The following is a 12,491-nucleotide window of genomic DNA, read 5'->3' as shown; positions in this document are numbered from 1 at the left end:
CACTATGCGGGTAGTGAGACACTGGAACAGGTTGCCCAGGGAAGCTGTGGGTGCCCCAGTCCTGGAAGTGCTCAATGCCAGGTTGGATGGGGCTCTGAGCAACCTGGTCTGGTGGGAGGTGTCCCTGTCCATGCAGGGGGGTTGGAACTAGATGATCTTTAAGGTCCCTTCCAACCCAAACCATTCTATAATTCTATGATTAGATAAATGCCAGAGGAAAGGTGATTTGCTGGGAAATCCGTTGCAGAGCTAATTCTCAATCTGCTGCTCAGAATTATGCTGTCAGCCACAGCCACAGTTGAGCCAAGATGAGTAAGCAAACAGTACCCATGGAAATAATAAGCAACACAGGGACACAATGCAGCCAGGTGACAGTAAAATGTTCTGCTCTGTGCTGGATGGTTCAACGTGTACCCACGGCATCAGCAGCTTTCATCTCCTTCACTGGTTAAACTATGAAAAAATACTCTAAGATGGGGACTCAACAAAAAAGAGCAATATTAATGTTGATAATCAAGTAGCTAAAAATCAAGCCACTCTCTAAGTGTGAGCTAGACTCCTCCAAAGACCCAAGAGCACAGCCCAGCTCCTAACAGAAGGGCTGAAATGGGCTGAGATGTATTTTGTTAAATTACCTGCATGTGGTTCCCTTCACAGAAATACAGAAATTGGAAGTAAAAGGACCTATTTCAGGAATGCTTGCTGAGGAACTGTCTTTTCACTATGCTGCCTCCCTGTCTTAGGATCAATTTAGTACTAAGCATTTCCAGGAAGCTGCCCTTGCCTGTGATTTTCCTTGGAAGCCCATTTTTCAGAGCAATCTATCTTACCATAAGGAACCTTACTGTTCACTTTGATATTCCCACCTGTTGCTCTCCAATTTTAAATTTCACTCCATTAGCTTGTGTAGCATCTGAGGTCACAGAAAAGCCACAGCTGTACCTGCCTGTGAGGGACCAGCCCTCCGGACCTACTTTGGGAAATGGCATCAAAACCTCACTGTAGCCCCTGCTCATACGCACCCCAAAAGGCTGCCTGGGAGGTTGGAGACTGAAGGAATGGGCTGCATAGGCCTTGGGCCTGCATAGATGTTGAGGAGGACTGAGATAATGACATGATTGAGGGGCAGAGGGGGCAGGTCCACTCCAGCTACTCGTGTATGCCACATGTATGGCTCAATCACACGTACTCGTTGTGAAATCAAGATTCTAGGCCTATAAAATAGGGGGCTGCAGTGGTGGGCTTGGGGAGTTTCATCTACACTGCCCATGGACACCAACCCTCCCCCATTGGCTGGACCAACAACGCTGGATCCAGGACTGGTGATTTTCCTGCCCTCGTCATCTCTTTCTCCCTACCTCCCTTTCATCTCACCTTTTTTTTCTCATCCCCTTTTCCTTACTTAATAAATATATGCGGGTGGTTTTGTTTAGGTTGTTCAATATTAACTCCTACTAGTGTAATAAATGTGTTATTTGTTATAAGCAGACCTTGTGTGTCGCTGCATCTTAAGCTGATCAAGGGGTATTGGACAGTCGAGCTGTTACTCGGACCGTAACACATTAACTCTCTCTGGGAAAAGACCAGGTCTGAGAGAAGGATTTTGAGCCCAGTTGCACCTCGGCTCCTCTCTGAAGGAAGTCTAGAAACCAAAGGGGTTCAGTCCTCATCTCCCTGGGCTGCCCAGTCTGAGCTGTGACATGTACAGGACTGGATCCAGCTGCACCTGGCTCCTCTATTGCAGCAGGTGTTTAGAAAGCAAGGGGGTCCAGTTCTAACCTTCCTAGGTTCTTAAATCCAGGCCACGTCACTGGCTGAGAAGCCTTCACTCTCCTTGCTGTTTCTGCCCCTCTGGTAGTTGCAGGCAGCTCTATCATGTTCCCCCACACTTCCCAGTTGTCACTTAACGGAGCGATGCATATTTAGTTCAATTAATTTTGCTCCATAAATCAGTCCCTCCAGCTCCTTAATCATTTACTGACTACTTAACAAATGCATTTGGATGGAGAGACACTACTGCCAGCAACAGCAAGACTTTTTAAGGGAAATCAAAGCTTTGTGTAGACAAGACACAAGCCTGCCAATCTTGTACCCTTCACTTGGATGTTGGTTTTTTTTCCAACAGAAAATCTACACTAAAATATTTATCAGTCTGTAAAAAGATCATCATTGAATTTTTCTTGCAATTAGGGAAACACAAACAGTTAAAATAGAATAAAATATGTGCTTCATCTGAAATATATTCTTCTTGCTGTCAAAAAAGTAGCAACAGGATAATTATTTTATTTGAACTAAAAATTGAAAATGAAGGCCTAGCTTTTTATAAAATGGAAAAAAAGATTTTTAAACTCAAATGGGAAGGGAAATACATTCTTTTCAGGGCTGAAAAAATTGTTATAAGGAAGTTCATCTATGTGGACATTAAAATAGACACAGTAATCCCACTGAAGTGATCAAATACAAGCTAAATTTTATGTTTAATATTTCCTGTTTATCATTTGTCAGGTAAAAGAAAGGGCTTTGGAGCACATAATAGCACGGTCAAGAAGCACCGCATTCTGTGATTCTGTACAAAGGGGTATTGGTGACCTGAAACTGGGGAATAAATACTCATCTAGAAAGGACTTTGGCACTCCTTCAGACCATCGTGCTCTCTGTTACAGACAACACATGTTCTTTAATATCTTTTGAAAAATGTATCGAGCCCTATTTAAAATGCAGCTAGCTTTTCTGCCACCCCCCCTTCATCCATTTTCTCTTGGCCCATTGACCAAGGACATCCTTCCAAGGTTGGTTCCAAACCTCTGATTTACTGAATCTGAATTCATTTAGGTTATTTAAAACATGCATAATTTATGTCCAGTTGTTTTTGGGTCAGCACTGTCCTTTAGCTAAAATGTCTCTTCTTTATGACTATCTTCATAAGTACTTTTAAAGAGCAACAACACAGGTCTTGGTTTTGCTAGAGAAAACACATGGGGCTCCTGTAGTCTCTTGTAATGCAGTTATGCTTTCCCTGACCATCACAGCAGTACTTCCCTCTGTACCTATTCCACTTTTGACCTTATGAAATAGCAATCTTACAGGACTTGCCTCAGACTTTATAGGATGGAAACAAGGATTCTCCTTTTGCTTCTGCTGTACAACATCCTCGAGTATAATCTGATAATGAGTAATGTAATTTGGTTTGCTAATAGGTTGTTTTTTTAAAGGGTCTGCCAAGATAAATGGTTCCTATCAGCCACTGCTTACTCACCTGGGAAATTCCAACTATTTCAATATTGGTGGTTATGCACACCCATGCACATAAAATGTCCTTAGGATACACACATAATATCAGAGGAAAGATGCAAATTGTAAAAAAGTAAGGGAGAAAGCTAATGGATACTACAGACAAAAAAGCATAGTACAACTCCATTCAACCTTGTATCAGAAAAGAAAACTGATGATTGGGGATGAAGATAAAAGACTTGTCACTTAAGTGAGAAGCAAAGACAGTTTTTTGCATGGATCCTGAAATACTGGTCAGCTCTGGGAGAAATACCCTGCTCCAAAACAATTTCTGATACACTATCCAGACCTTTAGCTGGGAGGACAGTCACAGACAGACAGATATTCCCAATTTTACCATATGAAAGACAGTAGATGGTTTAAAATGCAAACTTTGAGACTGGAAATAGTGCAGCCAGCAGCAGTAGAGAGGTGATTGTCCCCCTGTGCTCAGCACTGGTGAGGCCACACCTGGAGTGTTGTGTCCAGTGTTGGGCACCTCAGTTCAAGAGAGATATTGAGGTGCTGGATTGAGTACAGATGAGGGCAATGAAGCTGGTGAAGAGCCTAGAGAATAAATCTTATGAAGAATGCTTGAAGGAGCTGGGAATGTTTAGGTTGAGGAAGAGGAGGCTGAGGGGAGATCTCATCAGTCTCTGCAACTACCTGAAAGGTCATTGTAGAGAGGTTGGTGCTGGTCTCTTCTCACAGGTAATTAGTGACAGAACAAGAGGGAAGGGCTTCAAGCTGCAACAGGGGAGGTTTAGACTGGACATTAGGAAAAAAATTTTCACAAAAAGAGTGGTCAGACACTGGAATAGGCTGCCCAGGGAGGTGATGGAGTCACCATCCCTGGATGTGTTTACGGGTGGTTTGGATGTGGTATTGGTGGATATGGTTTAGGGGAGAACTTTGTAGAGATGATATGGTTGGACTCGGTGATCCCAAGGGTCTTTTCCAACCTGAATAGTTCTGTGATTCTATTCTGTGATTCATTCTCAATCTTGCAAAGATTACAAAATGTAAGAACTGAAAGTTCTTTGTTAAAGAATTCATTTTAAATAAACTGAACTGTGAGACATCTTAGTTCCTCTGTTTTCATAAAATCATGGGACCTTTTAAACATTTTCTATTTGTAGCTGTTACACCACTGAGATAGAAGTTGTTTTGATCATTCATTTTTTGGACTACATTTTCAAGCAAAAGCTTGGCCCTCTGTAATCACAGAGAAAAAGTGATATATGTATACAGTGTTTATTCTCGTTATTGTGATGATCTGCTTCAGAAATCCTTATGTATATTAATGTGTCTTGTTCATATATTATTTTGTGTTTCTATTCATGCCAGGTAGTCAAATGTTTACTGGGCAATAAAAAGCTAATGCACATTGGTATTCCTGTGTTCCACAACTCCTGGAGCCACAAAGGGGTCTGCTGAAGAAGACAAGCAACACTATGCTTCTTCCTGAACTGGAGGCAGACAACAGCCTGGAGACAAAGCAGCAAGCGAAGCTAGAAAAGCTTATGAAGTTTTTCCCTAGTGGTCAAGCTGAGTTGAAGTATCAGGTTTATAAGAAATTAGCTCCAGCAATATAGCCTTTTGTTGACCTGAAAGATAATACACATTCTTACAGTGCTGGTACAAGGAGAGATGTAATGATCTTAAGTTCTTGAGGCAATACTTAAATCCTCCTGCCAGCAACAAACTAGTAAGCACTGAGCAGAATGTAGATTGCATAAACTTGCTCTGAAATGGGTCTTTTAAGGGTACATTATTATATGGATCTTTGATATCTTGGGAAATCTATGTATGATCTTTCTTCCTGCTGTTTTTCTAAATCCAGGGCAAAGACACAGGGGAAAAAAAGAAAAAAAATCATGTTTGTTCTTTCAACTCAATGCTACATTTATTTTCCATCAAAAGTCTTTGGTCGCTGCTGTAAATCTGTCCAATACTCACTGTCTCTGATATAGGCAAAATCTTTCTAGAGGAAACCCTGCTGTGAAACATGAAGGCCCTAACATGAAAGCTGTCAGACTCTCAAGCAAAAAAAAAAAAAAAAAAAAAAGCAGAAAAGTGCTCACAGATGCTTAGCCAAAATCCAAACCTACTCCATATACACAGCCAGAAAATTAAAACAAAACAAAAACAAGGCTGCCCTGTTTGTATTCTGGAAGAAACCTCTGCCTTCTCCAAGCGCTGAACCATTTTGTGTGGGGTAACACCTGACAGAGAAAGGCAAGGGCCTCAATTTTAAAAGCCTCTAGTACCCCCAGCAGGGGCAGTTTTACAAAAGCTTTCAGCAGAGCAGGCCTACTCAATTAGCCTCAGCAAGCCACGATTGGCACCAGGCCTAAAAAGAGTGATTATCACCAGTGGTTAAAATATCTGCTAGCCATGGAAACTTTTGCACAGGGGTGTTTGTTAAACACTCCATTTCTTCTCTGCCTAGCTTGCTTTTTGGGGAAATACCCCTCACCTGCTCCTTTATACTCCCTGTCAGATTTCTGTCAAAATATTTCTGTCACAATAAAACACCAAATAGTCAAGTGTGGCAGGACGCAACCCACGCTCCCCCTTGCTGTGGGGACAAGTTCAGTTTGGCTGTCTCAGCACCACACTCAAGTGTCTCCAAATACCCTCACCTCAGTGAGGTAACACAGCAACCTTTCTGAGCTAGAATTTGATTTTAGATGTAGTGCTACAAAAATGAAGACACCGAGCTCTCTAGAAGCACACACAAGGCATACTTGGCTTTAAAAATACTCTCACCTGCCCTACTTCCTCCTTTCCCCAGAGTCCCAAAGGAAGTAATTTACTGAAGACTCTTTCCAGAACCACCAGAGAAGAGCAAGGACATAAGTGCTAAACACACAAACAGGGATTTGTGGGGCTAGAGTTTTATTTGAGACTGTGATAGCTGTAGCATAAAAGAAATGTCTTCAATTTCCAGGGTTCTCTTGCCAGATGGTTCCATAATTAAATCATTTGCACAACAAATAAAACAATTGAAGGTTGCTGAGTTTTTAGGTAACTGCTTATCCTCATTCACACAAAAAGTTAATGAGATGTTTTGGCTAAAATGTTAAAGGATACTTCTGTAAAGCTATTGCAGATTCTAAATTTAGGACTGTTACAATGACACAGATGCTGCAGATGGTTAAGGGACTCTTTCATATTACTTTATAGTTTATTAAAACTTTTTACAAATTGCATCGACAATAGAATTTAGCCAGTTTCTATATACCCCTTCCTCTAGTCAGTTTTCATTTACACTGAGCAGAACTTCATTCTACAAGTAATCAGAATGACTGACTTTTAGAAACTACCTTGAATGATCCTTTTTTCTGTCATGGCAAATGTCTTTAAAATTGTATTCATAGAAATTTAACTTTAGAACAAACTTTTGCCAATCTTAGCTATGTACTGGTTAAAAATATGTTTATTTTAGGACAAGAAGTTTTATATCTTCCACTTTACATGGTATTTGAATATATATGAAAGCATTTAACTTACTAGCTGCTCTGAGGACCAAATTTGGTCTCAGTGCCAATGCAAGGCAATATTCCCCTGGCAAGGCTGAATGTGTCTCCCAGGAAATGGAGAAAAATGACAGGTGTTCTCTGATGCACAACTGCAATGCATGGCTGTTTACAACAGCTTATGCAAATGTAGCCCAACATAACTAGAAATGCCCAGGTTTTCTCATAGCTTATGTTGTGTTTTAATATCATAGCTTGCTTGAGGTAAAGCTCAACCATCACTCACTTAGCTAAAATCTGACAGGTTTTACCTAACAACTCCATTTGATGGCACAGATTTGAATGGGTTTTAAAAGAAGGAGAAATTTAGCCTCAGAAAGTGGGATTTCTGAAATCAACACTGTAACAATTTTAGGATGGTAGAGTCAAACTAAAAAGTGCTCAACCTGTCTGCTCTTAAAACAGAGAAAACAATAATGAAAGTAAAACCTGGCACTTACCCACTTCAGCCAAAGTCTTGATACATGACTCCACAGAGGCTTTTTGAGTTGGGTTTGGCCAGGTACAGTTGTAAATTCTAAAAGCAGACTGCAGTAGCTGAATGAAAACAGGCTGGTGTGTCTGAAAACAAAAAGATAAATATGGAGCTTTACCCATTAGAATTTCCTCACAACTGCTCTAGGATTTGATAGAATGTAAACCACACGCAAGCTTGTAGACTCAAGTTACAACTCCATTAAATTCACTTCCTGACTGGAAGGAACAGAAATCAATGCATCCCTAAAAAAAGCCAAAACATGCCATTTTTTCTCAAATTGCCACTGATATCAAGCCCGGTAGACAGCAGAAGAACTACCCATTTCTCAGGTATATGTCTCTTTGGTCACAGGACACAGCATTTTTCACAGACAAATAAAAAGATACCCCTTCCAGTGAACTCCCAAGAGCCGGGAGTAAATCTGATCATACTGAGCTTTCTACTGGTTCAGAGCTGTGAGTGGCAAAAATTAAGAAGAAGTGTTTTAAAGAAGAATTAAGCTGCTAGCCCTCGGCATGACGGGACAGAGAAATTAAGAGAGGATGTAAAGATACAGCACTCCTATAAGGTATCTCATTAACAGTCTGAATTACGTATTTGTCAATGTCTCTCTTCCTTACCTGGAGGCTGGTGCTGTTATCTGAAAATGGTGAATTGAAGAAGCCACTCACAATGTTCATGACAGGCTCAGTGACATATTTCTCCAGAGATGTGTCTGCATGTTTACGATCTGTGGTTGTGTTACAAACCTACAGGAAAGAAGGAGGAGACAATGAGATTTAATTTTGTTAAATAAGCAAGCTTTGCTATTTTGTATTTATGACAAGGCTTGTAATATTTCTTCTTAATAGAAAACCATATTATTTTTATATAAAATCTGAGATAACTGTATTAGAGTTCAAGCTGTATTTGTGATAGCTTATCTTTTTTCTTGGAGGTTCACACTGTTTTTTGAATACCCTTCTCTTTGAACTAGCTCTTTTTGGTTGGCTGACTAGCCTGTCCCAAACCATGAAAAAAAATCCCCCTAAATCAGCATGTTGCATGCCATTTACACATTTAGACAGATTGAAGAAGAAAATTGGCCTTTCCTCCTATTGTGGGGCCAGGTGGAAGAGGCTTTAGAGACAGATGAGACAAAAACACCTTATGTTAGAAAGATTTCCTGTAACATTTAACTTCTCTCTCCAGTCACCACAAATGGGTGGTAAAGGTGAAGCTCATTTGCAGGAAAAATGTTTTAAAAAGAGGGAAAGAAAGGAAATAGCACAGTCAATACCAACAGGACTGTAAACTGTAAGACAGGCAGCATTACTTAGGAAAGCCACATGGAGAAAATATAAAAGAAAAGCTAAAAACAATGAAAGAAGAGAATGGGTGGTACTGGGATGGCTCTGGAGCACAGAAGGATGATTAAATGGTGGGAGGATGTGGGAAGATTTGTACAAAAGATTTCTGAAGACACCCTTTGGTACAGCACTAAAAGTTTGTTGCTGCATAAAGATGTCACACTTAAAGAAAGGAACAAATTACTGGGGTGGATTGCATCCTTCAGTATTCCTTTTATTTCTTTGTTTCTTTTCAGCATTTCTGATGTGGAAAAGAGCTTTGTTGACTTTGTATATGTCAGTGTAAACAGTACTAAAAGGAGTCAAAGAGCCAAACACGGTGAGAAAGGCAAGACTGGACAAATAAGGAGTACAAACTATAGTCATACTACCTCTTCAACAGCCTTTAAATTAGCAGTTCTAGCCATGTTAAACAAGAAATGAAAGGCAAAGCTCTTCTCTCCTTCACCTCTGCAAGGCAAAGACTACTGTAATGTTCTAGGGAATGTATTCAAAAGCAGAATTTATTTTTTATATAGACTTCTGGGCTAGCCTTCTCATTATTATCTGAGCATTTAACACACAGTCATGAACCTGAGTGGTACATACTCACCATGACATGGCTTTATGGATGAGGAACTGAAGTCCAGAGAAGCTGAGTGCATTGCTTAAGCTGACAGAGAAAAGTTGGTGACAGAAGGAGAAAGATAATCCACAGCACCTGAATCTCACACAGGGCAAACATGCTCTCTAATTACATACTGCCACTGTCACACTTGGACACTACAAGACAGCAATTTCACCAGGAGTGTTTTAAGGAAGGCTACTGACATGACATCTGAAGGCATTCAAGTTCAGGGGAAGACAGGGCTCACAGGAACACAAAAGCATTTTGAGTCTAACACACAAGCATTGTCATATGGTAGGTAGAGGAATAAACAAAGGTAACTTGACACCACAGAAACGAGGCCATCTACAGGAGTTTTGCTTGTCTGCTTTTCTAAAATGTGTCAGGTAAACAAGTAATGCCCTCATGTAGTGCATCTTTCACCATCCCAGGAAAGGAATTGTTTTGGTCAGAAAAGCAAAAGTGGCTAAAATGAAACAGCAAACTCTTCAGCCTTTTAGTTTTGGGAAAAAGCAGGACACCACCCCCAGTCTTCATGGAGGAAACAGATTTAGTTAATAGCCACAACTTTTTTAACTAAAAACCTCATGAGGTTCTTCTGCTTCTAATTAATCTTCATCCCATTTTGGCTGGAACCAGTAGCTCTGAGGCTCAGCACTTGCAATCCCAGTGGGAAGACAGGGAGCTGTGCAGTGCTAGCATGGTGAATTCAGAAATCACCGAAACTAAATTCTAAAATGCTTTTAAGCTTCCCCCTTTGCTGGACTAAAAAGCAGAGCCATATGTGGGGATGCCAACACTAGTCTGAAAAATTCCCAGTGCAGAAGGAATTCGGAAATCCTCTCATTTTTTCTTATCCCTCTGCCCTTTGGGAACTGAAAAATGTTTCCCCTTGGAAGAAAAAACCTGAAATGCATGAAAAGGAGATAAGGATTGAGAAAGCAGTGTTTAAAAACCTCTGAAGAGGCTTTGGGACCAAAACTCACATGAATACTACTTCAAAATGTCTGCAGACAAAGCCAGGATGACTTTACAGCTGTCAGATCCTGGTTCTTTTTTTTAATCCTGCTCAGACTACAGCTGCTGACTTACAGGCTGGGCCACACACAGGATAGGAAAGCCTTTCCTTTAGCAGCACCACTTTGCTTAGTGCAATGCTTTAATTCATACATGGGAGAAAGTAGGTTGGCAGAAACTGTAGAAAGAGGGTGTCTGCAGAAAGAGGGTTTCTGCAGAAAGTGTGACTGCTTTTGGCAAACTGAATTTATACACAGATCTGCCTCATGCCTGCTTGGCACTGTATCACATTGTTGAAAGAGAATGACAGTTGGGGACTAAATATTTCCTTCCTGGATCCAGAAACAGATTTTTTTTAAATAGTTACTCCTTTTTTTTTTTTTTAATAGAAAGGGAAAGAATCCAACCTAAGGATAACACTCTCCATCTTTCACCTTAGCCCTCTCTAATCACAGACTCAAACTCAAAGCTCACAAACTCACCCACTGACAGGCATTTGTAGTAGCTAAAAGAAAAGCATTTCCCCTTCCCCCACACAAAAGCATCCCTTTCAGCTCACTGGAACACAGAGGATCAAAGGACTCTTTTTCTAAATGCTTTGAAAGCTATTGTAACATCTTTCATGAGGCTGACAGCGTTCTAACTTCCCTGATAGCTACATAGCACTGATGTATTTATAACACATGGCTCTGCCTGGGCCCCAGAAAACCAAACCTGAACAAATACACTCAATAACCTGGAAGGTATAGCTACCCACAGGGAGCTGGCAGAAGAGCAGGACAGGCCAGAGCACTCCTGACATGCTTTTTTAGTTCTTTTAGCCATTAAACAGGAAATTAACAGGACTAATTAGGCACCTGCCCTGAGGGCTTTGCAGGAGAGCAAAATAAACCTGCATTTTGGTAGTCGGTGCCAGCAGCACCTACTCATACAAAACTCCTCATTAATAACACACTCACTCTTCACCTCAGAAGACCTGGAGTCTAATTTCTCTTATGAGAAGAGTATATGAAAACAAGCTTAGTGGTCATTAGCATCAGGACAACTCTACATCATTTGGCACAGCACAGTTTGTCTCCAGGCTTATGAAGGGAACTGTGGACAGAGACTTCTTTCTACATGTCAGCTTCTAGCCCAAGGGCAAAGAGAACTGGTCATATTCAAGGGCTGGGGAGGGTAGTCTGTTTGGAGGGTCAGGGCCTGGACATACCAGGAAAGGGCAATCCAGAAAGGGAATTAAACAGGAGAAAATGCTTCTTGGGGTAAAAAGGGTGAGTTAAAAAAATCAAAATTCCCCTCCGTGTAGGTTTCTGATCTTGACTTTCAAATAGGCTTGGTTTGTCCAGAAGGGCTTTCACTGTAGAACATGACCAGAGAGACAAGACAAACATCAGGAAAACAGGGTTTGTAGAGGTTTCATTAGTGCTGAAAATAGTTACCACCAAAAAAAGATAGCACAAGCTTCCCTGTCTTAACCTGTTCCCAGGGAAAGAAAATATTTTAAAAAAGGAAAAAAAAAGAAAAAAGAATCCCAACCACCAGTTCGCTGTATCTTAGGGAAATGAACAGGTCCCACTGCCTATCCTATAGCACAAGTCTTTGCACTCATTCTTTTGGCCTCAATTAATTGTATTTTCTCCCAATAGGTTTTATTTTGTGGCACATTATTACTTTGGGGCAAAATTCCACTGTAGGACTGAATTGAGATTCACCTTCTTTTCTTTAATTTCAACCATATGAAGAATGCAAGGAGCAAGAACTTCAGGATTATGAAATATAACAGACCATGGACTGGTAAAAGACAGGCAGATACTATGACAACATGCTAACATCTCAAAAATACTCTGCAGCATCAAGGGTCAAACATAGTCCTCCAGCCACCAAAAACCTGTGGTTCTACTTCTTGAGAAGAAGGAGCAACTCCGTTAGTTGGTTTCAGTATTAGACTTTCACAAGAAGGACTACCCCCTAGAAAAGGATATGTAATGTAGGCTGTAATCATGATGTCACACTAGCTTCCCCTTGTGGCTCTACTACTGCATTTTACCATTCCAGAAGTCGTAAGTTTTCCCTCATTGTCTACCTCCAAAACGCCAGGGAATGGAAACTTAATTCAACAAGTAATGATACCATGACACTCACTAGTGTCCACGGGAAGCAAATGCCTGTGGTACCAACTGTGCCTCATCACCTCACACTTTATATGTGAATTAGGACTCTGAAAGGCC

General features: G+C 40.8%; 1 protein-coding gene across 1 annotated transcript in view; it reads right to left on the bottom strand.

Annotated features, from left to right (window-relative positions):
• Positions 1–12,491, bottom strand: part of ITPR2 (inositol 1,4,5-trisphosphate receptor, type 2) — a gene marked incomplete at its 3' end in the record, with an annotated part of 198,589 nt that overhangs the window by 57,376 nt on the left and 128,722 nt on the right. Inside the window, exons 33-34 of the mRNA XM_010004160.1 lie at positions 7,911–8,039; positions 7,253–7,373 (exon numbers count right to left, since the gene is read on the bottom strand). Coding sequence (XP_010002462.1) covers positions 7,253–7,373; positions 7,911–8,039 — 250 coding nt within the window. The remainder of the gene's footprint in view (positions 1–7,252; positions 7,374–7,910; positions 8,040–12,491) is intronic.

Source organism: Chaetura pelagica, unplaced genomic scaffold (assembly GCF_000747805.2).
Source record: "Chaetura pelagica isolate M959 unplaced genomic scaffold, ChaPel_1.0 scaffold198, whole genome shotgun sequence".
Lineage (NCBI taxonomy): Eukaryota > Metazoa > Chordata > Aves > Apodiformes > Apodidae > Chaetura > Chaetura pelagica.
This window is presented reverse-complemented; position numbering and strand designations above follow the sequence as displayed.